The 25,049-nt window shown below is 52.2% G+C and overlaps 2 protein-coding genes across 7 annotated transcripts in view; one reads left to right on the top strand and one right to left on the bottom strand.

Moving 5' to 3' along the window:
• Positions 1-11,241, top strand: part of Itgb4 (integrin subunit beta 4) — a 32,814-nt gene extending 21,573 nt beyond the window's left edge. The window contains exons 27-41 of one of the 4 annotated variants that reach the window (XM_021731222.3): positions 932-1,136; positions 2,117-2,274; positions 2,637-2,817; positions 2,952-3,089; positions 6,006-6,188; positions 6,274-6,405; positions 7,440-7,631; positions 8,222-8,458; positions 8,592-8,750; positions 9,170-9,319; positions 9,823-10,011; positions 10,085-10,240; positions 10,322-10,486; positions 10,571-10,681; positions 10,768-11,241. In XM_021731222.3, coding sequence (XP_021586897.1) covers positions 932-1,136; positions 2,117-2,274; positions 2,637-2,817; positions 2,952-3,089; positions 6,006-6,188; positions 6,274-6,405; positions 7,440-7,631; positions 8,222-8,458; positions 8,592-8,750; positions 9,170-9,319; positions 9,823-10,011; positions 10,085-10,240; positions 10,322-10,486; positions 10,571-10,681; positions 10,768-10,907 — 2,496 coding nt within the window. In that variant the 3' untranslated portion in view covers positions 10,908-11,241. The remainder of the gene's footprint in view (positions 1-931; positions 1,137-2,116; positions 2,275-2,636; positions 2,818-2,951; positions 3,090-6,005; positions 6,189-6,273; positions 6,406-7,439; positions 7,632-8,221; positions 8,459-8,591; positions 8,751-9,169; positions 9,320-9,822; positions 10,012-10,084; positions 10,241-10,321; positions 10,487-10,570; positions 10,682-10,767) is intronic. The other 3 variants (XM_021731224.3, XM_005332569.5, XM_021731225.3) reach the window with 3 other exon arrangements.
• Positions 11,242-11,360: 119 nt separating this feature from the next.
• On the bottom strand, positions 11,361-18,209 carry Galk1 (galactokinase 1). Of its 3 annotated transcripts, none has more exons than XM_078041674.1 (8): positions 15,723-18,209; positions 14,596-14,785; positions 14,008-14,127; positions 13,679-13,814; positions 13,372-13,463; positions 11,869-12,019; positions 11,632-11,794; positions 11,361-11,546 (listed from the first exon to the last, which is right to left on the bottom strand). In XM_078041674.1, exons 1-8 carry the CDS (start codon positions 15,885-15,887, stop codon positions 11,475-11,477), a joined length of 1,089 nt encoding a protein of 362 aa, XP_077897800.1. In that variant the 5' UTR covers positions 15,888-18,209; the 3' UTR covers positions 11,361-11,474. The 3 variants fall into 3 exon arrangements, with proteins under 3 accessions (XP_077897800.1, XP_005332629.2, XP_021586901.2); XM_005332572.5 differs by having other exon boundaries at positions 13,372-13,553; positions 15,723-18,187; XM_021731226.3 differs by lacking the exon at positions 14,008-14,127 and having other exon boundaries at positions 13,372-13,553; positions 15,723-18,193.
• Between the last annotated feature and the right edge of the window lie 6,840 nt (positions 18,210-25,049).

Here is a 25,049-nt window from a genome sequence, read left to right as displayed (position 1 = left end):
CAGTCCGCGAACCAATCAGGTTTCTGGCAATACAGATTCTGATCTTGTGTCTTGAGTCTCCAGAACAGTTCCCTGACTTCCTGTTTTGTGACATGAACATTTTTCTAAGTGTCGACCTCAGTTGCTTGTAGACAGCTCCTCTTTGTGTGTGTGTGTGTGAGAGATATTGGGTGCCGGGGCTTGAGCCCAGGGGTGCTCTACCACTGAGCTACATCCCCAGTCCTTTTTGTTTTTCATTTACGTTTATTTTTTTATTTTGAGGCAAGCTCTCTCTAAATCACCTAGGCTGGCCTCCAATTGGCCATCCTCTGGCTGCAGCTGCCAGGGTCACTGGGATCACAGGCCACAATTCTGGTTGTCTTCACCTGCGAGCTTCCCTTTCTGAGCCTGGTGATATCGTAGTTTGAAGCGCCACCTAGTGGTCATGTGAGAAAAACTTTTTTCTACCAGTTTTACTCATGCCCTGGGCACCTTCAGGAAAGCTGGAGCTGATGGAAAGGTCCCAGCAAACAGGATCTGCCACCAGGAAGGAACCCAGATTTCAGAGCCACAGTGGGGGGGACATCTCTTCCCTGTCTGCCCAGGGCTTGTGTGATGGGCTCTCTGTGGTGCCTTCCTGTTCCCTTCTGGGATTGATTTAAATCCTGGCTCTGCCACAGCTCCCTGCGTGAGCTTGGGCAAGTCCCCTAGCTCTCTGTGGGACTGAACAATTTCTTCATCTGTAAAATGGGACAATCATCTCTCTGCCTCACCCAGCTGTGAGGATTAAATGAGCTGATGTCTGTCGTGCTTACTGCCAGGCAGCGCCGTTTCATGTCCACATGGGACAGTCCGTGTGGGTGTGGCTGTGACTCTGTCTTCTGGAAAGCTCTAATTCCTGAGAAGCCTCATCCCCCAGCCCTGAGCTGACCCTGACCCTTCCCGTTTGCAGGACTACCTTCCCGTGGAGGGCGAGCTGCTGTTCCACCCTGGAGAGACCTGGAAGGAGCTGCAGGTGAAGCTCCTGGAGCTGCAGGAAGTAGATTCCCTCCTTCGGGGCCGTCACAGCCGCCGCTTCCATGTCCAACTTAGCAACCCCAAGTTTGGGACCCGCCTGGGCCAGCCCCACTCAGCCACCGTCATCATTGGGGACCGAGGTAGGCAGAGCCTGGGGTCAGCATACACAGGTGGAGAGGGAGGTTGGAGGGCCTCTCAGCAAACACCAGCCCAGGAAGCCCAGTTTAATGTGAATTTCACATAAACAGAAACAAAACATACTTGTTGTATAAGTATGCCCCTGCATTTGTGGGACATACTTGTCCTTAAAAAAAGTATTCTTTGGGGCTGGAGTTGTACTCCAGTGGTACAGCACTTGCCTAGCATGTGTGAGACACTGGGTTCAATCCTTAGCACCACATTTAAAAAAAAAAAAAAAAATGAAGGTGAAAAAAAAAAGTGTTCATTGTCAAAGCCCAGTGGCGCATGCCTATAATCCCGGCTACTCGAGAGGCTGAGGCAGGAGGATCGCGAGTTTGAAGCCAGCCTCAACAACTTAAAATAAAAAGGATGGGGATGTAGCTCAGTCGTGGAGCACCTGGGTTCATCCTGAGTACTGCAAAGAGAAAAGTGTTCACTCCTTATGTGAAATTCAGATTCAACTAGGTCCCTTGCACTTCAGCTGGCAGCCCCTCCTCAACCAGACAGGCTGAAATTAATGGCCACAGGACCTGAATCCATTTGTCCTCAGCCTCAAGTGGGTGTTCCTATCAGTTCTTAGCTTCCATTGTCGTGGTGGCTCTGAGCCCTCCCCTGAGAGCTTCCTGACCGGAAGATGGGAGGAAAGGGCAGGGGAGGGAGGAAGGGAGCAGAGGTTCCGTGGAGGACGTTCCCTTGGCTGCCAAGGGAGAAAGAGGGGCAGATGAGCTTCCTCCTCCTCCTTCGCATTCCAGGAGAGCGCCCCCTGGCCTCCACCCAAGCGTGGTGTGATGTCCTGTCGGGCACCAGCTCCCCAGGGAGGGGCCAGGCAGGTCTCCGCTGACTCTCGGGAGGGAGCCAGGGTGTTTAACTGAGTCTCTGGCTCCCCCTCGCGGTGAGGGCGTGTCTAAGCCAGCTGTCCCACCCTACCTTGGTCCACTAGATGAACTGGACCGGAGCCTCATAAATCAGACGGGGTCATCACCGCCACCTCCCCGTGGGGACCTGGGAGCCCCACAGAACCCCAATGCCAAGGCTGCTGGGTCCCGGAAGATCCATTTCAACTGGCTGCCTCCTCCTGGCAAGCCCATGGGGTACAGGGTAAGCCGGGGGGGGGGGGGGGGGGGGGCAGTGGGCAATGACGGGTGGCTAGGGAGGTGAACTGCTCCGAGGGAGGGGGAGGGCCTGCGTGGACCCAGCAGGTCCAAGCGAGAGTAGATGGCAGGACCCCAGGAGGAGAGAGGAGCCATTCCTGAGGTTTTCAGATTTTTTCTCTCCTTCTTAGAATGGGCCTCCTCCCCTTGCCCAGGAGATGCCCTGCTCTGCCCAGCTGCCCCGTGAGCACCCCCAAGCCTCAGTGTCTCATCCTGTTCAAAGAGAAAAATAAGGGCCAGGGGTCAGTGGAGGGACAAGTGGCTTCGGTGCCTGTCACTTCCCTCTGACCAGTCCCCTCCCTTGAGCAGGTGAAGTACTGGATCCAGGGTGACTCCGAGTCCGAAGCCCACCTGCTTGATAGCAAGGTGCCCTCGGTGGAGCTCACCAACCTCTACCCGTACTGCGACTATGAGATGAAGGTGTGTGCCTATGGGGCACAGGGCGAGGGTCCCTACAGCTCCCCGGTGTCCTGCCGCACCCACCAAGAAGGTGAGGCCTGTTCATGTCCCTGCATCTGTCCCCAGCTACCCTGATGTCAGTGTGCCCAGCCCTCCCCACTCCCTACCTCCCAGAGCTCTGCCCTCCTTCTGCCACTAACAGAGCTCTTCCTGCCCCCAACGCAGTACCCAGTGAGCCTGGGCGTCTGGCCTTCAATGTCGTCTCCTCTACGGTGACACAGCTGAGCTGGGCTGAGCCAGCTGAGACCAATGGCGAGATCACAGCCTACGAAGTCTGCTATGGCCTGGTCAATGAGGACAACCGTAAGGATTGGGACTCTCCTTCCTGGCCCCAGGGACAGCATCAGTGGAAGGGGAATGGCAAAGAACCCGAGCTCTGGGTCACTCCTGGGTACTTGAGGCCTATCGTTCTGGTCAGTGGAGAAGCGTGAGAGGCATTGTGTGGTTTCTGGTCACAGATGAGCGCTGCATCCCAAGGGAGGCAAAATTATATATGTACATGGAGATCACAGACCCCAGGGCCCCTTCCTGTACAGGTAACCAGGGTGCCTCATTTTTACATGTTCTCTTAGGCCACAATAGAGTTGCCAGATTAATCAAATAAAACCACTAGATGAGCCGGGTGCTGTAGCGCACAGCTGTAACCCCAGAGACACGGGAGGCTGAGGAGGCTGAGGCAGGAAGATCACAAGTGTGAGACCAGTTTGGGCAACTTAGGAAGACCCTCAGCAGCTTGGTGAGACCCTGTCTCAAAATAAAAAGTTCAAAGCAGCCCAGGCACCGTGGTGCATGCCTATAATCCCAGTGGCTCTGGAGGCTGAGGCAGTAGGATCTAGAGTTCAAAGCCAGCCTCAGCAAAAGTGAGGTGCTAAGGAACTCAGTGAGACCCTGTCTCTAAATAAAATACAAAATAGGGCTGGGGACGTGGCTCAGTGGTTGAGTACCCCCCACCCCAATTAAAAAAAAGTTAAAAGGACTGAGGATGTAAATCACCCCTGGGTTCAATTCCCAGGATAAAAAAAGAGAAAGAAAGGAAAAGAAAATAGGATGAACTGGGACTGGGACAGCTGCTTATAGTCCCAGCAACTCCAGAGGCTGAGGCAGGAGAATCACAAATTCCTGGCCAGCCTGGGCACCTTAGGGAGACTCTGTCTTAAAATACGAAACTAAAAGAGCTGGGGTTACAGCTCAGTGTTACAGCCCCCTGGATTTAGGGGGAAATCCTAAAAAATGAAACACCAGATACCAGAAAATTTCTAAACACATTTTATTTTTTTAGTTGTTGATATACCTTTTTAAAAAATTTATTTATATGTGGTGCTGAGAATCGAACCCAGTGCCTCACACATGCCAGGCAAGTGCACTACCACTGAGCCACACAGCCCCAGCCCACTCTAAACACATTTTTAATAGAATATTTCATACATTTTTTTCTGGGAATCCTAACCCAGAACAGCGGGGAGAAGTGTCTTTGTCTTCCCAGTTTACCCTTCTCAGTCCTGGAAGGGAGGAGAGAGTGGGGGACTCCTGCCAACTGTCATGATGAGAAAGTGTCCTGCCTCTCACCTGGCTCAGGGACCTCTGCACACCCTGACTCTGCCTGGTGGGTCCTAGTGATGGAGAGCAGACCACCCTCACACAGCTTGTAGGAGCAGCGGAACCCTAGTGCTAGGGTTCTGATGATTTTGATTTAATTCACTGAGGGGGTTCTAGGAGTCTTCCTGTTGAAGCACCGCATTCACATCTTCTTTCCAGACTCTGAGGCCAGTGCACATTATAGCTGTGCTGGGGAGGGTGCATGCTTGTAATCCCAGTGACTTGGGAGACTGAGGCAGGAGGATCACAAGTTCAAAACTAGCCTCAGCAACTTAGTGAGGGAGGCCTTAAGCAACTTGACAAGACCTGGTCTCAAAAAATAAAAAAGGCTGGGGGTGTGGGTAAGTGGTTAAGCACTCCTGGATTTAATCCCCAGTACCAAAAAAGAAAGAGAAGGAAGGAAGGAAGGAATAAATTTTAAAATTAATCAATTACTTCAGAATAGCAGTGAAACATTAGGGCCACGACCCCTATGCAGGGCAGTCGACAGTGGGACTCTCTGAGCATCAGGCTTGGGGCAGGGGGAGGGGTGCTCCTCACTCTTCACTGACCAGACCAGCCAAGCATCAGGTTTCTTGGCAGCCACATCACACCTCAGCTTGATGTGAGCTTACAACACTTGGTCCACTCTTAGGCCACAGCTTGGGTGGTCTCCTCTGACTTGGCCTTTTAACCCCAGGAGTGACCCATAGCCCAGGACCATCCATCTCTGAAGGCTTCAGCACTTCGTATGCGAGGCAGCCCCCCAGGATAGGGGCATTGCATTTTGGTGTGTGCCCTGTTCCCTCCCGTCCATGAGCTGACAGAGATGCAAGGAGGGTGGGCCAAGGCCAGCCCTTGCTACCTCCAGGCTGACCTGGCTTTCGAGCAAAGCTTTTTGAGCACAACTGTGTGCTGGGGGTGCACATCAAGTTTCTCAGTTGTCATTTAAAAGAATTTTCCTTTGAACTTTTTGGGAAATTGGGACATTTTCTAGTCTCCATTCTTTTGTGTCTTCTCGGGTTTTCTGTGTCTTCCAACAGTGGGCCCACCCTGCTCTCACGCAGAGCTCACTGAGTGCCCTCCCAGGCTGAGTATCTACCCTAGGTGCAACTGGCCTCTGCCAATGTGCATTGCCAGCCCTCCACCTTCACCCCACCCTGTCCCCATTAGCCTGTTCGTCCTAAATCGTAGCCTCTGTGCGTCCACTTGTGTCCTCCCCTTGGCTCCTGTTGCCACAGCACCCTGGGGGCAACAAGGCATGCAGGTGTCTCAGCGTTTGGGGCTGAGCTGTCAACCATGAGCATGGGTGGGAGGATGTTCTCCTGAGAGCCCCCTCAGCTCCTGAGCCAGCCTCCTATGGAGCCATCTGGATATAGGACTGTTTGCTAATTGGTAAAGGTGACAGCAGGGCCATCTGGAGTCTAGTGTTGACCCTGGCACTTACTTAGCAATGAGTCCTTAGATATCTGGTAGCACCTCTATAAGCCAGCCATACCCAGGTTCAAAGGGCTCAGCAGTAGACTGGGGCTCAGCAGCTGCTTGCTCCCCTCCGCATCTATACAACTCTGCTGGGTCAGGGATGGGGCTGGGACCAGGCTGGAACCTGGGTGACCTACCCCTGAAGCACCCTCCCTGCCCTAGGACCCATTGGACCCATGAAGAAGGTGCTGGTGGACAGCCCCAAGAACCGGATGCTGCTCATCGAGAACCTACGAGAATCCCAGCCATATCGCTACACCGTGAAGGCACGCAATGGGGCAGGCTGGGGACCTGAGCGGGAGGCCATCATCAACCTGGCCACTCAGCCCAAGAGGCCCATGTCCAGTGAGTGCTGGGAAGGGATGTGCAGGGCGGATGGGGGGACAGGAGGCTGCAGCTGGGGCCCTGACTCACCTCCCCTATCCTGCAGTCCCCATCATCCCAGACATCCCCATCGTGGACGCCCAGGGTGGGGAAGACTATGAAGGCTTCCTTATGTATAGTGACGATGTTCTGCGCTCCCCAGCAGGCAGTCAGAGGCCCAGCGTCTCTGATGACACGGGTGAGTGGGATCCATGAAAGACAGTGGGGGTGATGGGCATGGGGTAGGGCTGTCCCTGGTGTCCAGAGAGAGTGAAGTGGCCAGCAACTATTGGGCATGGAGGTCAACACTAGAAGTCACTTCTCAGCCTCAGATATATATCCACAGAGCCCATGATTTGGCACTGGGGATATGGAGAGGACACAGCTATTGTGGCCCACTGCAATCATGTGCACTACCATGTGTGAGAACACATGGATGTCTGCTGGGGGCAGATGCACACAGGCCTGGGCACGTACATGTGGATTATGCACTGGAAATACTGCTTTGTGATCCGAAGGTTAACCTGCTACGCAGTGGAGTTATCATTCCTCCCAGAGGCAGGCCTAAGTGAGAGGAGGCAGGCACAGACCAGGAGCCCTGAGCAGCCACTTCACAGGGGTGGGGCCAGCTGATGAGGCAGAGATGCCACAGCAGGCTCAGTTCTCCTGCTTGACTCCTGGCACAGTATATTGCAAAAAGAGCCCTTAGCAGGGACTCCTGGGTGCAGCTTTAGCTTTGGCTCCACTGTGGGACACACACCTGCCCTGTGCCTGTTGTCTGATCTATAAAATGGAATGTCAATCATACAATGCCAGGATGGGATCTTCTAGGGAGTATGGTTTTGAGGGTCTACTATTAGTGTCCTGGGGCTTCTGGAACTGTCCCTGGGAGGCTGGCAGGGGAAAGACTACTCTTCTTTGCACAGTCCGGAAACTGAAGCTCAGGGCATTTAAGCAACAAGAGAAACCTCACAGCGGGTGACAGGGCCCAGGCTCCATCCACAAGGTCTGTGGCTGGTACCGGGTCTTTCTTCCCGAGCTGTGGCCAAAACTACACAACCCTATTCGGAATCAGGACAAGGGTTTCTCCTGTCACCGGGCTTTCCCATCGCTGCAGCACGGGGACACCCAATCCTGACGCCGGGCTCTGCCGCTGGCCTGGCTCGGTCCTCCTTGGCGCCACCAACCCCGGCGCCCCCGGCGGTGCCAACGCGGCCCTTCGTTGTTCCCAAGGCGGCGGCTGGAAGTTCGAGCCCCTGCTGGGGGAGGAGCTGGACCTGCGGCACGTCACGTGGCGGCTGCCCCCGGAGCTCATCCCGCGCCTGTCGGCCAGCAGCGGGCGCTCTTCTGACGACGGCGGCGCGGGGAGCGCGGCCGGGGAGGGCAGCAGCCGGGCCCGCAGCGCGACGCCCCGGCCCCCCGGAGGTGACCACCTTCCTGGGCTGCGCACGGCCTGTGCCGGCTCGTTTGCGCAAGCCGGCTGGGACCTGGGGCCGCCATTTGCTGCCCCAGGGCCCCAGCTTCGGCCAGGCTGCTCATCAAGATGCCAGGCCAGGCCAGGGGCCTGCAACTGTGTGCACACAGCACCGGGTAGCCAAGGGATGCCCAGGGCAGGCATTTGGGCGCCCCCGGAGGCAGGACAGGAAGTGATTCTCATGATGCCTACCCCAACTGGGACAGCCAGCTTCAGAAACTTGTGTCAGGGGAAGACCCTCAGGGACCTCCAGGATTTGAGGACAGACAGGCTTTGGGCTCTCCTGGAAGGCCAGGCAGGTCCCAAGCTGGGTTGGCTGTGCTCTGATAATCCATAGCACAGAGCTAGAGGACATGTGGCTTTCTGGACTCCTCTGGGGACATAGGGGCCCTAACATGGTAGTTTGGGGGAGATTGGTGGTATTTTATTCCCAGGCTCCCCAGAGGGAAGGGAACCCCAGGAATTCTCAGGGCCACATCTTGCCCCTTAGGCCTCCAGGTCTGGTGCAGGTCTGACTGACCGACCCTCTCTCCTCCTGCAGAGCACCTGGTGAATGGTCGAATGGACTTTGCCTTCCCAGGCAGTGCCAACTCCCTGCACAGGATGACAGCGGCCAATGCCACCTATGGCACCCACCTGAGCCCACATCTGCCCCACCGTGTGTTGAGCACCTCCTCCACCCTCACTCGGGACTACCACTCGCTGACCCGCACACAGCACTCACAGTCGTCCACACTGCCCAGAGACTACTCCACCCTCACCTCCCTCTCCTCCCAGGGTGAGCAACCTCAACCAATCCTGCCTTACCTGTTCATCACCTCCATTCCAGCTTCTGGAGGATTGGGCCGCTGGCCCCCACTGCCCACCCTCCACATCCTGTCCCTCACACTCCTTGTTTTGTCCTGCCCTAGGCCTCCCTCCCATCTGGGAAGACGGGAGGAGCAGGCTTCCGCTGTCCTGGGCCCTGGGGTCCTGGAGTCGGGCTCAGATGAAGGGGCTCCCCCCCTCCAGGGGCTCCCGAGATTCTATAATCCTGGCTGGGCAGCCAGCAGCACCCTTCTGGGGCCCAGGTAGTTCCAGGCTGGCCATCCTGTCTCTGTGGCTGTCCTGCTCCATCTGCCATCCATCACAGCCGCTGCCTGTGCCCACCCACCACCTTGGCCTCATTCCATTCACAGGACCCTGCCCTCCCAGAGGAGCTAACCCCTGTCCCACACTCATCAGCGCTGATGCCTAACATGGCCTCTGTCCTGCCAGGGTGTGGGCTGGGGTGGGTCAAGGAGAAGGGGCCCTGCCAGCTAAGCAGGGAGCAAGGTGGGAGGTGGCAGACTCAGAGGGCTGACCCTCTTTCATCATAGGCAGGGTCTGTAACTAATCCAAGGACTTGTGGAAGGTTCTGGGTACAAGCTGCCTGGCTACCTGAGGGGGTAGAATTGTGACAGCAGGAAGATCCCAGCTCCTTCCCCTGACTGTGATGTCCTGTCTCCAGATTCTCGAGGTGCCATGGGTGTGCCTGACACACCCACCCGCCTTGTGTTCTCCGCCCTGGGACCCACGTCTCTGAAAGTGAGCTGGCAGGAGCCTCAGTGTGAGCGCCTGCTGCTGGGCTACAGTGTGGAGTACCAGCTGCTGAATGGCGGTGAGGCCGGGCTACTGCTGCCTGCAGGGGTGGGGACCTTCCAGGCCTGGGCCCATGCTCAGCACCCCAGTGGGGGCAGGAACCTACCCAAGGCTTTGTGCATAAGCCTACCTCCAGTCTTCTTGAGGGTCTCACTCCATTCCCCTTCGTTCCCTCACCTGAGGTCTCATCCATCTCCCTGCGCCTCTCTGCCTATTTCCTCTGCTAGGTTTCCCCTAACAAGGCCTCGCGGACCAAGGCCTTCCCTGGTCTGTGTAACCTCTGTGGGAACTAGGCAGTGGAATGACCTAGATCCCTGACAAGGGGTTAGGATGGGCGGGACTGCAGGCTCCACTCATCTCTTGTATAGTGCACAACCTTAACAACCAATCTTATCACACTGTACCCCCCACAGGTAGCCCTGGGTCAATGCTGACCAGATGTTGATGGCAGCTTAGGGAATTGGGGATCAGGACAGGGGTGGGGTAAAGCTGCTCTGCTGTCTGCCCTCACCCAACCTCCAGGCGAGCTACACAGGCTCAACATCCCCAACCCTGGCCAAACTTCTGTGGTGGTGGAAGACCTCCTGCCCAACCACTCCTATGTGTTCCGTGTGCGGGCCCAGAGCCAGGAGGGCTGGGGCCGAGAGCGTGAGGGTGTCATCACCATTGAATCACAGGTGCACCCGCAGAGCCCACTCTGCCCCCTGCCAGGTGAGTGGTCCCCCACAGCTGCCACCTTGCCCACCATACTCCCACCCACTGACATTCTCTCTGCTGCCTCCAGGATCTGCCTTCACTCTGAGCACCCCCAGTGCCCCAGGCCCATTGGTGTTCACTGCCCTGAGCCCCGATTCACTGCAGCTGAGCTGGGAGCGGCCACGGAGGCCCAATGGTGACATCCTCGGCTATCTGGTGACCTGTGAGATGGCCCAAGGAGGAGGTACTGCCCACCCTGAGGCTAGGGGTGGCTGTGGAGTAGTGGAGAAAGGACCACAGGAACTGAAGACATCCTCCCATGCAGGGCCAGCCACTACATTCCGGGTGGATGGAGACAACCCTGAGAGCCGGCTGACCGTGCCTGGCCTCAGTGAGAACGTGCCCTACAAGTTCAAGGTGCAGGCCAGGACTACCGAGGGCTTCGGGCCAGAGCGTGAAGGCATCATCACCATTGAGTCCCAGGATGGAGGTGGGGCATCTCTTCTTTACCCCAACTCTTCTCTGGTCACGCCTTCCCCTGCCATCCCCTAACAGGCCAATCTCCCCTCTCCAGGTCCCTTTCCACAGCTGGGCACCCATTCCGGGCTCTTCCAGCACCCACTGCAAGGCGAGTACAGCAGCATCACCACCACCCACACCAGCACCACTGAGCCCTTCCTAATGGGTGAGTTACCACCAGGAGGTGGGGATCCATAGCCAACATGGAAGGGCAGGGACCACGCAGCATCCTTCAAACTTCTTCTCCCACAGATGGACTGACCCTGGGGTCCCAGCATCTAGAGACAAGTGGCTCTCTCACCCGGCACGTGACCCAGGAATTTGTGAGCCGGACACTGACTACCAGTGGAACCCTCAACGCCCAGGTGGACCAACAGTTTTTCCAAACATGATTCACCAACCTCACCAGTGTTCTGGAACCTGGGCCCCCTCCCTGCCTCCTCTCCCCAGCACTCCCTCAGCTACTCCATCCTTGGACCCCACCCTGGGGCCCAGCCCCACCTTCATGCTGACCATCTTCATGCTGAAGATGACAAGAGCCAGCACCTCTTGCCATAGAACAGGGGCCAGGTATCTTGTAGGAAGCATGAAGGGGGCAGAGGTCTCAGAAGGCCCTTTGGCTGTCCCTGCCCCATGCTGGCCCAAACTTATTTGTAACCAAAGAGCTGGGACCAGGACAAGGACCCAGCCTTTGTTCTGCACTAAATAAAAAATTTTGCTACTGCTTGACTCTGTCCTATCTGTTCCTCAGGAGCCCCAAAAGTGCCAGCCGGACAGAGCAGTGATTCTGACAACCTCCCCTTCTCTGACCCCTAAGCACATACCCACCTCTAGAAGCAGGAGGGTACCACAGTCAGAGGCATGTTTATTAAGCACCCAAATGAGGAAGGTGGGGCCAGACACAGAGCTGTATGACCTGCCACCTCGGCCCATGCTTGCATATGCTGTCCAGAGGTGCCTCACAGGCACAACACCTTGGCTCCATCAGCAGCCTGGGAGAGGTAGAAGGTGGCAGTACCACTGTACTGCTCCTGGGGGAGAGATGAGCAGTCTGAGCGATGGGGGAACCCTGGGAATCCACCTCTCCTGCCCTCCAAGGCTCTGGTGCTTACCAACCTGTATGTGCTGCATGGTGCGGGAAGCAGCAGAGGCCTCCAGCAGTGTCACTGTGCAGCCACCAAAGCCACCACCTGTCATGCGACTGCCATAAACCCCAGGCACAGACAGTGCAGCCTCAACCAGTTGGTCCAGCTCAGAGCAGCTCACCTCATAGTCATCCCTGCAGACGATATAGAAGAGGTCAGCCTGGGACCCACCTGTGCCCAAGAGATGCAGGCTGCCCTAGGGCCTCACCTGAGTGAGTAGTGACTCTCCACCATGAGGCGGCCAAAGGCTCTGTAGTCCCCGCGGCTCAAGGCAGCTGCTGCCTGGGCTGTGCGCTGGATCTCACCGACCACGTGCCGTGCCCGGCGGAAGCCCTCCTTGCTCACCAGCTCTCTGCCAGCTAGGGAGGAACAGCAGTCAGCAGTCCCACATCCCACTCCTAAGGGCCCCAGGGTTGTCAAAGAGGGCCCTGCTAGGCAGGACAAGGCTGATTACCCCAGGCCTGGCTCTGAAGAGCTCCCTCATCTCAGAGCCTCCCCTCCTCACTGAAAAATGGGACAATTGTATCATTTTGTCACTCAAGGAGCAGGGAGGACTGCAGGAGACTGCACAGGGCTTCCTGCAGGGAGCTGGCATGGTAGGTACTCAATAGTCAGCTGTTTAAGCACCAAACTCCCACCTGGACTCTTGGGGCTTTAAAGGTGAGTAGAGGGGCTGGGGATATGGCTCAAGCAGTAGCACGTTCGCCTGGCTTGTGTGCAGCCCAGTTTCGATCCTCAGCACCACATACAAACAAAGATGTTACGTCTGCCGAAAAACTAAAAAATATTAAAAAAAAAAATTCTCTCTCTCAAAAAAAAAAAAAGGTGAGTGGAACACAGTGCAACCTTCAAGAGGACACAAAAGCTGGACAGAGTAACACATGCCTATAATCCCAAAGGGTTTGGGAGGCTGAGACAGGAGGATTGGGAGTTCAAAGCCAGCTTCAGTAATGAGGCCCTAAACAACTTAGCAAGAACCTGTCTCTAAATAAAAAATTCTTTTTTTTGGTATCAAAGATTGAACTCAGGGGCACTCAGCCACTGAGCCACATCTCCAGCCCCATTTTGTATTTTATTTAGAGACAGGGTCTCACTGAGTTGCTTAGCACCTCACCATTGCTGAGGCTGGCATTGAACTCATGATCCTCCTGCCACAGCCTAAGCTGCTGGGATTATAATCTTTTTTAAAAAGATGGAGATGTGGCTCAGTTGTAAAGCACCCTGTGTTCAATCTTAGTACCCCCCACTTTCTCCCGCCAAAAAAAACAAGAGGATGCAAAAAAGCAATCTTAAGATTTCAAGGAGGGCTGGGAGTGTTAACTCAGTGGTAGAGCACCTGCCTGGCACATGTGGGGCCCTGGTTTTCAGCCAGCACACGCCTATAATCCCAAAGACTTGGGAGGCTAAAGCCGGAGGATCAAAAGTTCAAGGCCAATCTCGGCAACTTAGTAAGACCCTGTCTCAAAGGAAATTTTTTTAAAAAGGGTTGAGGATATAGCTCAAACAGAGCACCCCTGGGTTCAATCCCTAGCACTGAAGGGATAAAAAGAAAAATGATTTTAAGCATCTGTGATGAGGCTGGAGCCCTATACTTGCAGTGCTTTGGGGGAAGAGGGCAGAGCATGACAAATGGCCCTGAAAATAAGCAGAGTAAAGGCCATAGAGAGCAGCAGGGAGCCCAGCCATATTTAGAAAAGACTGATGTTCTCACCCTCCAGCTCCTCCAGCCGCACCTCCCGAAGGCTCTCCTTGCCCAGTGCCCTGGCCACTTCTTCACACTGGCGTCGTCTCAAGGGGTACTCGCTGGAACCCAAGGAATGGCGGACGTTGGAATTAGTGATGAGCACGGCCAGCTTGGGGTCTGACAGTGGCACCAGGCTTGTCTCCAAGGACCTAGTGTGGAGTTGGATTAGGGAAGATGACAAGGCCAAGGATCTGTTTGCCAGGCCAGGCAGTAGGCATGCTCCACCTAGGAACTCCTGATTATGAGGTGGGAGGGTACAAGGGGAGCCCCTGACCTGCAGTCAATGAGCAGCGCGTGGCCCTTCTGCCCCAGCAGTGCGATGAGCTGATCCATGATGCCACAGGGCACCCCTGCAAAGCTGTGCTCGGCCCGCTGACACACCTGGGCCCGGGCAGCTATTGCCCCCGAGTCTGTGGCATAGGGTGAAGTAGGGAAGCCAGGGCCCAGGAGGAACACAAGAAGTGGCCACATGGGAGCAGCAGTAGCTCCAATGACACTCTGTGGAGACTCCCCACTCCCCCTCCCTAAACCACAACATGGGAAGAGTTCTGACCAGAGACTCAGGCAAGGAGGGCTGGGCTGGGGCTAGGGCCTATGTAGTACCTGGGCAGAGTTGCTGGAGGAAGGTGTACGTGGCCACTTCCAAGGATGCGGAGCTGGACAGCCCACCCCCCAGGGGCACTGAGCTGACCACCACTGCACTGAAGCCAGGGATGGGGGAAGCTGCAGTAGAAAGAATGGTGATGTTAAGATGGACTGCTAGAAGGATGGACACAGGAAGAGCATGTGTCCTTATAGGAAGGAAGCCTGGTAGCCACTTTTAGGACATGTCTCTCAATTGTTAGGCCACCAACCTGCTGGTGACAAAGAGCCTACTACCCTCCATCTTCTGGCCATCTGAGGTTACTGGAACAATCTTTCTAGTTATCCTCTTGATTTAGAACTAGCAAATTGGGGTTTGATTCCTGGCTACTCTAATCATGTAAAAGGAAACCCAGGGCAAGTTCTGGAACTTCTTAGGGCATCAGTTTTCTCATTAATACGGTAGGGTATTCCTCCTTGCAAGCTTTCCCCAGTGTATTAGACAGGTTAATGGACTTGTGGCTGTAAGGTGACAATCCTACTGGCAACATAAATTTGACCTACAATCCTAGTGGCAGCATGAATTTGACCCATGCCTGGGCCCCATACCTGGGTAGTGCTGAATCACTCCCTTGACATAATTGGCCCATCGGGGAGTCCCAGGCTCCAGTGACCGGTGGACTGTGGGCAGTGGAAACTGCAGCCGCTGGGGCTCATCAGCATCTTTAGAGGTGGTGAGGAGAGAGACAAGCCCATCTGTTCGGGGGCTGCCTACCAGCAGGGTCACCAGCTCCAATGCCTGAAAGAAGAGATAGGAGCATGTGGCGCTTATACCAGCAAATGGAATAAGCCCCTCCAGAGACACCCTCCAACTACATGGACTCCAGCCAAGGTTCTGCCCCCTGGGACACACAGGGAGGTGGAGGGAACCAGGTCAACTTGAAGGGAATGAGATGTGGCTCAAGGAGGAGCCTGAGTGCAGAGCTGGCCTTAGGGGCTTGGAGCTCTGGCCCCTAGGTATTCAGAGGTGGAGCCAGCAGCAGCAGGAATGCAAACCTGGACTCTGCCCTGAGCAAGGGCTCCCAGCTGCAGGGAAAGAGGGAGAGAGAGAGCTAGCTCAAAAGGAAAACAGGATCAAAGGGGCTCCTCGCCTTCCCATCTGGGGATGACCTCCAGAAGGATGCGGATGGATTTGCTATAACTACTCACTTCCCAAGCTGCAGGGTAGGACTGAGAGCCCAGGTTAAGAGCTGGAAGGTAACACTCAAGGTCACATACCAAGAACCAGCTGTGAGACCCTGAGCAGATCCCCAACCCTTTCTGGGCTGGCTTCCTCCTCTGTAACCGGAATGGGCTGGGCCAGAGGCTGAGGGGCTCCATTTGCCCAGGCGTATGGTTTTGGCCTCACCGAGGCCAGAAGCCGGAAGTGTTCCCCTTCTACCTGCTACTTAGGGCCCAAATTTGAAGGGGTACACGCCCCCCCGGCTGAGGTCCAGGACTAGCAATCCCCAGAAGGCGGTCTTGGGTGAAGAGGTGCCCGCATACCCTCTCCTGTCTGCGTCCGTCTCTCTTCGCACGTGAAAACCTGTCTGTCCCAGAGTCTCCCGCGTGCGCGACTCCCACTCCGCTGCCCGCCCCACATTCCAGCGGGAGAGAGCGCGTCCCTGAGCCCCAGCCGCCCGCCCTTCTCCGCGGCGGGGCAGGGGGCGCGGGGCTCCCCCTGCGCAGCCCCTCACCATAGGCAACACCAGGCCCTGGTTGTAGTCCGTGTGTTCCCCGATGAGGTTGACGCGGCCCGGCGCCGACACGGCCAGCTCGGGCTCGGCCCCGAACTCCTCGCGGAAGGCTCGCCGGGCCTCGGCCAGCAGCTCCTGGACCTGGGGCGGTCTCGAAGCAGCCATGACGCTGGTCTGCAGTTCGGCGCGCCGCGGCGCGGGATGCTGGGGGTGGGGCCTCGCATTCCTGCCCGACGCCCCGCCCCCGCCCCCGCCCGCGGAGTGCGACCGAATCCACCTGCTGGGCTATGTTCCCGATGATGTCCTTCTCTCTGGACTTTGGGGAAAACCAGTGACGACCGTGTGAATGAATATGGCCTTGAGTGGCACTTTGCACAACTGAAAGATCTGAACAGCCCTTCCCTACCCTGGCGACTGTTGATGGGTCCCCATCTAACCTCCACCAACACACAGCCAGAGCAATGGAGATGGCAGTCGGCAAACCTGGATTCCCAAAGGCATCTCCGAGGGCTTCAGGGGCAGAAGCTATGAGAAGTCATGGGTTTCTAATAGTGGCACACAGTGTAGAGAGAGACAATCAGGCAAGTTTGGTAGGAAGTCGTTTTTTTACAAGCTCCTTTTCTAGGGTGGACCCATCCAAGTCCCTAGCAATGGAGGACTGAAGGAGGATAGCCATGGCCCAGCCCCTCCTTGAAGTACCAAACAACTGCTGCTGCTAAGGTAGGTCGCACTGTGGGCCCCAGGAGATGCTTCCTCACCCCGAAGCCTTGGTCTCAAACGCATGGTCCCAACCTTTGCCGGGATGCCTGTTCACACCTGCCTGCCCTGTATGTGCATATGGTGTGTGGATGGGGCACTGTGGCCAGGATATAGCTTGGGGCCTGCTGAGTGGTTTGCTCAGAGAACTGCATTCAAAAGGCTGCTGGAGGGCTAGGGTTGTGTCTCAGCAGTAGAGTGCTGGTTTCGATGCTCAGCACCACATAAAAATAAATAAAATAAAGGTATTGTGTCCAATTACAACTTACAAAATTAAAAAAAGAAAAAAGGCAGATCAAGGGCTGAGGATATAGCTCAGTTGGTAGAGTGCTTGCCTCTCTCATGCACAAGGCAGTGGGTTCATTCCCCAGCACCACCAAAAAGGCACACCTGTAATCCCAGGAGAAAAGGAGCTTGTAAAAGGAGCTTCTCAGGTGGCTGATGGGAAAGAGGGGCTGGCCTTGTGGCTTGTAGTAGAGCATGTGTGAGGCACTGGATTCAATTCTCAGCAGCACATAAAAGTAAAATAAAGGTATTGTGTCTATCTACAACTAAAAATATTAAGAGAGAATGAGAGCAAGCACTGGATGTAGCTAAGTGGTTAAGCACCCCCTGGGTTCAATCCTTGTGTTTTTTTTTGTTTTGTTTTGTTTTGTTTTGTTTTTAAAAGGCAGCTCTGGCCAGCCTGGTAGTACAGGCCTGTAGTCCCTTCAACTGAGGAGGCTGAAGCAGGAGGATCACAAGTTCAAAGACATACTCAGCATTTAGGAGAACCTGAACAATTTAATGAGATCTTGTCTTAAAAACAAAGGGTTTGGGGGCTGGGGATGTGGCTCAAGAGGTAGCGCAATCGCCTGGCATGCATGTGGCCCGGGTTCTCTCAGCACCACATACAAAGATGTTGTGTCTGTCAAAAACTAAAAAATAAATATTAAAAAAAAATTCATTCTCTCTCTCTCTCTCTCTCTTTTAAAAAAAAAAAAGGGGGGTTGGGGTGTAGTTTAGGGTAAAGTGCCTCTGGGTTCAATGCCCAGTAACACCTACATCAAAAAAAAAAAAAAGGAAACTCTGGCGCTGGGGGGTGTAGCTCGTGGTAAAGCATAAGCATGTTCTTAGCAAGTGCAAGGCCCTGGGTTTGATTCTGCATTAAAAAAAAAAAAAAGGCCTGGGCTGGAGCCCAGTGGTAGAGCACTTGCCCACATGCATGAGGCACTGGGTTTGATCCTCAGCACTACATATAAATAAAATATATTGTGTCCACAAATATTAAAAAAAAGGGGGGGGGCTGGGGATGTGGCTCAAGCGGTAGCGCACTCGCCTGGCATGCGTGAGGCCCGGGTTCGATCCTCAGCACCACATACAAAGATGTTGTGTCTGCTGAGAACTGAAAAATAAATATTAAAACAAAAAAATCTCTCTCCCCCTCTCCTCTTTCTTAAAAAAAAAAAAAAAAAAAGGCAGTTGGGAATGGAGTTCAGTGGCAGAGTGCTTGCCCAGCATGCATGAGGAAAATGCCTCCCCCCACATACACCCTGTGTGACCTTTAGTTAGGCAATTTTTTAAAAAATTTTATTTTATAAATTTTTAGATGGATCCAATACCTTTATTTTATTTATTTATTTTTATGTGCTGCTGAGGATTGAACTCAGGGCCCCACACATACTAGGCAAGTGCTCTGCCACTGAGCTACAGCCCCAGCAAGCAATGGTTTTTAGATATGAAACCAAAGGTACAAGTGACTAAGAAAAATAGATAAATTGTACTTCATCAAAAATTAAATACTTTCTTCCAGGTGTGGTGGGCACATGCCTGTAATAGCTTGGGAAGCTGTAGCAGGAGAATCTTTCCAGCCCAGGAATTCAAGGCTAGCATGGGCAACCTAATGAAGCCCCATTTTAAATATAAATAAATCAGGTCTGGTGGTACCCACCTGTAATCCTGTAATCACAGTGGCTCGGGAGGCTGAGGCAGGAGGATTGTGAGTTCAAAGATAGCCTCAGCAATTTAGCAAGACCCTATCCTTAAGTAAAAATACAAAAAAGGGTGGGGGTGCACTCAGTGTTTCAGAGACCCTGGGTTCATTCCTTGGTACCAAAAAGAAATAAAAAGGACAGAGAATGTAGTTCAGTGATACAGCACCCATGGGATCAATCCCCCCAGTACCACAAAAATAAATTGGTAAAAAATTAAATTAAAAAAACAACTAGGGGGGCTGGGGTTGTGGCTCAGCAGTAGAGCATTTGCCTGGTATGTGCGAGGCCCTGGGTTCGATCCTCAACACCACATAAAAATAAATAAACAAAATAAAGGTATTGTGTATAACTAAAAAGTAAATTAAAAAAAAAAGAAAACTAGAGATTGAACCCAGAGACACTTTACCATTGAGCTACATACCTAGCCCTTTTTTATTTTTTATGTTGAGACAGTCTTACTAAGTTGCCCAGACAGGCCTCAGATTTACCCAGTTTCCTGCCTTAGGCTTCTGAGTTGCTGGAATTACAGGTGTGTATCACCATGCTTGGCTGAAAACTGACTTTAAAAAGGGGCATGGCCTGGGGCTGGGGGTGTGGCTTAGTGGTAGAGTGCTTGCCTTGCATGCGTGGGGCACTGGATTCCATCCTCAGCACCACATAAAGATAAATAAAATAAAAGGTATTGTGTCCATCTACAACTAAAAATATATATTTTTTTAAAAAGGGGGGGGCATGGCCTGTGGGTGGAGCTTAGTGATAAAATGTGTGCTTAGTATGAGACCCTGAATTCAATCCTCAGCACCACAGAAATAAAGGGTGAATTTGTATAGTATGTGTACTATATCTCAATAAAGCTGTTTTTAAAAATAGGAAAGGGGGGCTGGGTTTGTGGCTCAGTGATACAGCACTTGCCTGGCATGTGTGAGGCACTGGGTTTGATACTCAGCACCATATAAAAATAAAGATATTGTGTCCATCTACAACTTAATTTTTTAAAACTGTTACATTAAACAAAAAAAAGAAAAAGAAATAGGAATGAGGGCCTGGAGACATAGCTTGTTAGTGGGGCACTTTCCTAGCATGCATGAGCTCCTGGGTTTAATTCCTAGCACTTAGGGAAAAAAAAAAAAAACAGAAATAGGGATAGCTCACTGGTGAAGCACTTAACCTGGCATGCATGAGGCCCTGTGCTCCATCCTCAGTAACTCTCTCTCTCTCTCTCTCTCTCTCTCTCTCTCACTCTCACACACACACACACACACACACACACACACACACTCTACTGTGTGCCACTGGCCAGAATGATAAAACACCTCAGGCTCCCACCATCTGATTGAGAAAGACACCACAAATCTGACCTCCTGTGATTGAGATAAATGCTTAGATGGAGGAGCATAGCTTTCTGAGAAGGAGAGGAAGGAGTGTCATGCTTTGAAATCCACACCTTCACTTTTACTTGGTATTGAAAACATGCCCATTGGGCTCCATCTTAATTATATTGTTTCAGTTTTTCTTGGAGAAACTTGATTTGGCCTAAGGAGAAGGGCTCCTGTGTGTTTTAAATGGACTCTGAAACATTGATTTTTATCTTGGAGATGTGTTTGCTTTCCTTTTTTTTTTTTTTCCTTTTTTCTTTTTGTGGTGCTGGGGATGGAACCCAGGGCCTCAGCATGCTAGTGGGCAAGTCTTTACGATTGAGCTACATCCCAACCATGCTCCCTTTTTTGAATCCTATCTAGCTTGTTACAGGAAATTTGTTCAGAAGGAAGTCTGCTTTGACATCTGACTTTCCCTCCCATTTGCTAGCCAGATGTCCTAGGACTGGGGAGAGGGACATTGCACCCTAAGGTCTGTCCTCTGCTCTGTTAGCCAAAGATCTTATCAGCATAGCCAGCACTGGTGATCTAATTGGGCTATGGTAATCTGATCAAATTCCTGGTAGCATGCACTACAAGGTGTTGGGGGTGGGGATATCATCCACACAAGCCAGGGTTCTGGTGGTCTAGGCAGGCCTAGAGGTTGCCAAGGAATGTTGTTGCCAAGGGTCCCCATGGAGGACAGGAACTCCAAGGATGCCTCTTCTCTGAGAGTCATTTCTATCTCCCAAATCAAAGCTAGACTCTCACCCTGTGGGCCCTCCTCACGGGACTTTGTCTTTTTTCATTCAGGGAAGGCATATGCTTGATACAGCTGTGGTTTCTCCATTGCAAGCACAGCCTAGGTTCCCTGGTGAGACTTGGGTCCACATCTCCCAAATGAATCTCCCTGAAAATGTTTGCTTTCAGCAGATGGCCCACTATCTCACCCATTCTGGGAGGTTCTTTTTGTGGTTTCCAGAGGATTAATCCATTTCCTGATTTGGGCTCCCTTTGCCCTTCTGTGATATTAATGGTGACAGTTTCTATAGCACTGATAATACTGACATTGGGCACATGTCAATTCAGACCTCAGGGCTGATATCTAGCCAGAATGCACCTTCAGGGCACTACTGGTTGTTTATCACTAATGTCTGTTTTGATTAATTGGTGCCCTGGATTTCTGTAGTCAAGTGTCTTCATAATCACCCCTAGAGCTTATGTATCTTGAGTTTTGCAAGGATTGTTTTATTAAATTCTTACTAGTATATTGGATAGATATTTTTATTACTCTCATTTTATAGATGAAGAAAAGCAGCACAAATAAGTTCAGGAACTCATCCAAGAACTGAGCCAGGTGTGGTGGTGCACACTTGTAATCCCAGCAACTCAGGAAGCTGAGGCAGGACGATGGCAAGTTTGAAGCCAACCTCAGCAACTTAGCAAACTTAGTGAGACTCTCCCTGTCTCAAAACAAAAAAAGGGGCTGGGAGGCTAGGGATGTGGCTCAGTGATAAAGTGCCCCTGGGTTCAAATCCAGTACAGAAAAAAAAAAAAAAGTGGAGGAACTGAGACTTGAACTCCTGCTGCTTAACCCTAGGCCCATTCTCTCAGCCACCATCACATCCTCATGAGTACACTAGACTGCTGCAGCCTTGACTCTGCCATCCTCTGCCTGCAAAAGTGCCAGGATATAAAGCTTAAGTCTTTTCTCAGAAGATATTAGCTGCTCTCCCAGACCATTGGAGCCCCACACTTCCTACATGGGACACTCTCCATGTGGAAGCCAGGCAAGTAACCAAAGCTCTTGGGAACCAGACTGATTCTTTGCTATCCATGCCAGAAGAGCCAGCCAGCTGTGCAGTGGGGCTGCCAGGGCCATTTGGTTTGGTCAGCAAACACTCTTGAGCCTCTGTTGTGTACCAGGGTTGACTCTGGAGCAGGCAAGAACTCAGTGCCTACTTTTGGAACTTCAACTTTGTCTTTCCAAGATTGATTCCCCTGCTCAGAGAACTCCAAGCCTTCTCTTTTTTTTGGTGCTCCCACTCTGTCCCTGAAGTTCCTACCCTGTAGGCTGATGACCAACCTGTTGATAGCCAGGAGACATCTAGACTTATGTGGCTAACAGCTCAGGGCTGCTTCTCTTCTGGCCCCTTGCACTGGCCAGAAAGCTGCAGCTGGCACTGCAGCTGCCCCAGGCCACTGGAGATGGGCAGGAGGACTGAGATTAGTTGGAGGCTAAAGAATGATGCTGGGGCCCATGATGCCTGGGTCTTGGGCCCCAAACCCATCCTGCCACCTCTACTTGATAGCTCAGTGTAAGGCAGTGAGAAGCTTAATAGAAAATCCTGCAGCCGTGTCCACCAGAGGCAGTAGAAAGGGAGTAGGGGTTAAAGGAGCCCAACTACCATCTCCATGAGGACATGCAGTCCCTCACATAGATCCCCTCAGGGGATCTTAGGGCCATCTGCCCTAAGCATGCAGCCCATTTGCTGCTCCTTCCCAGGGTCTAGTTGTAGCATCTGAGATGGACCTGTCCCTTTCTGCCTACTTTCCATCCTATTGTGTATTCCTGGAACTGCAGGATCCTAGATAAGAGTTGGCAGTTTCTGGTGAAAAGGTCTCAGTATGTTCCTTCCTCTGCATCCCTTTCTAGATCATATGTGGCTTTTTAGCCTCTCCAGGAGCTACCACCTCACTGAAGCCACCTCTTTTTTGCTTTCCCAGTAGGATTAACTGCAGCACCTCTTAGCTTCTTCCAAAGGGAAGGGGAATTGGGTTTTGGAAGAGGAATTGGGTAAGTGTGGTAAGGGGTGTTCCTCCTAGGTGTGTCTAACCTGCAAAATTAACCCCCACTGGACTCTCAGCATGATGCTCAGGAGAGGACAATAGGCTGGTACATACACATCACATGGAAGTTCTGTGGTTCTTTGGAGTAATGGTGATGTCAGGATGAGACTTCCAGGGACTGGTGGATAGGACCACAGAGAACAGAAACGGGAATCCTCTGGCCCCTCCTCACTGCGTAGCCCTTAGACATGCTGATGAAGAGGTAACAAAGTCATAACAGCAGCCAACTGACCCAAATTGCTGGTGAGGCACCCCGAGGTTGTGTGTGTTGTGGAATTTGAGTTGGCAACATAGATAGGGGCCTTGCTCTTGAGAAGGTAACTGGAAGGCTGTGCGCACTGAAATTGCTGGCCAAAAGCCAAGCCAGGCTAGATGGATAAAGGTCCAGGCTGGCAACATCCTTAAGTTGAAGGCATCTCCCTGAGGAATGCCTATGGAAAGGGGCAAGTAGGAGCACCACTGGGTGAGGGGAAGCAGCAGCTACAAGGACCGTAGGTAAGGAGCAATCATAGGCTGACACACAGGGAGTAGGCATTAATTCCTTCGGTAACTGAAATGCTTCCATCCCCCCAAAAATGTTGAGGGTAGGGGGGCAGACAACAGAATGCCAAGAGTGTGGGGACTTCAAGACTTTCATGCCCAGTGAACCATACCACTCCCAATAAGACAACAGCTGTAGAAGCGGGAGTAGAAACTCACCTGTCCCCTCTGCTGGGGGTGGGGGTGAGGGGTGGGGTGGGCTAGGTTAGCCAGAGGCCTGGATCCCAACACAGGAAGGCTGGGACCATCCAGGAGAAGCTGAAGATCAGCCTCTGATGCAATGGCAGTGGCTGTTTCACCCTGTTCCTCCCTGTGCAGCTCTAATTCATGATGCTTCAATAAGGTCCTGCTTTCCAACTGCTCCAGGCAGACTCCTGACACCAGGTAGAGGCAGCAGTAGCAACAGAGACCACTGTTGGGGAAATCTGAAATGAGCCAGGCTTAGGCAGTGAGGGAATAGCTCAGTGGAGTACTTACCTAGGATGCAAAGGCCGCAAAACAAAACCACCTCATTCTTTCCCCCATTACCCAAGCTACTTCTATTGGATACCTAGGTCCTTGTTTCTAGGTAAAATATCCTTGCTTAATCGAAGACCAACCGAACATGCACAAAGTAGATATAAGGGACAATGTCTTACAACTAACAAGGGTAAGGGGGCAAACACTTTGAACTTCCAGTTCATCTGTCCTTAGATGGTTCACTGGGTTCCCCCTGCACATCACCATGCTGTAAGAATGATGGCCATGTAATTTGCCAAATTGGAGTTGTCAGTAAACATAGGCACCATTTATACAACAGTTCTACAGGAATAAATTAGCACTGTCCTGAGCAAAGGTCTGACAAGTATCATTTTTCCAGTTCTGCCTCTAGTGTGCTCCCCTCCCTGACTCTCCCTCTGACATCAGAAAGGCAAGGCTCTCCAGATAATTCCCTTGTGTGAAACAATTATTGAAATGAAAACCATTAACAAAATGAGAAAAAAATCTCAAAACTTAAAAAAAAAAAAAAAAACAACTTTTATTTTTATTTTTCATCTCATCCATCAAGGGCACAGGTTACACCATCAGCTTCAACTTTGCTTTCCTCCTTACAGATTCTGGTCCATTACTCTTATCCAGGGACATGCTGTTAGGGCAGGTTCCTAGAATCAAAAAATATCTTCTAGGTTGTGTCCAAGTGTGGAAGTCCACATAGAGCTGTTTCAGCAGTACCTTCTAGCCTGCCCAAGCCTTCTCCGAGACTTCAAAACTGATGAGAAGGCTCAATATTGTCACCCACTTGGATTATCCATCAATTCAGCAAGCTTACTCTCCCCATTCCTGTGGCTGGTTCTCTTTTAGTTACTGTCACTTTTGGGAACACTCCAATGCCTAGTATTTGTCTTGTTCAGAAGCACATAAGGAAATTCTCAGAATTAGTAAGTATGCCTGGTTCCAGATCTGGATCAGATGGGACTTTGTAAAAAATAAAAAAACTAGTTGAAAGCTGGATAAGCAACCATACATCTTACCTCTTTCAAGCACTTCAAAATCAGAAATTAATCCAAACTTTAGTAGGGCAAGAACTTCTATATAGCTACTAGCTTCATTGGAATGCTTTAAAAGGGGTGGCTCTGGAGGTCAAGTCTTGCTGACATGCATGCATTATGCCTTGCAAGCAGCCCTCATTGCTCAAGACTTGTTCCATGCTGCTGAAAACAGCTTTGATAATTCCACACCTTATAGATTTGTTTAAAATGATTTCTAAGCCTGCTCCAAGAGATGCATGGAATAAACCCCAAATGCAAGCCCTACAACTTTAACAAGAACTTCCCTAATAAATGCAACTTAATTTTACTTTGTCAACATTATGG

Source organism: Ictidomys tridecemlineatus, chromosome 3, assembly GCF_052094955.1.
Source record: "Ictidomys tridecemlineatus isolate mIctTri1 chromosome 3, mIctTri1.hap1, whole genome shotgun sequence".
In the NCBI taxonomy this organism is placed as follows: domain Eukaryota; kingdom Metazoa; phylum Chordata; class Mammalia; order Rodentia; family Sciuridae; genus Ictidomys; species Ictidomys tridecemlineatus.
This window is presented reverse-complemented; position numbering and strand designations above follow the sequence as displayed.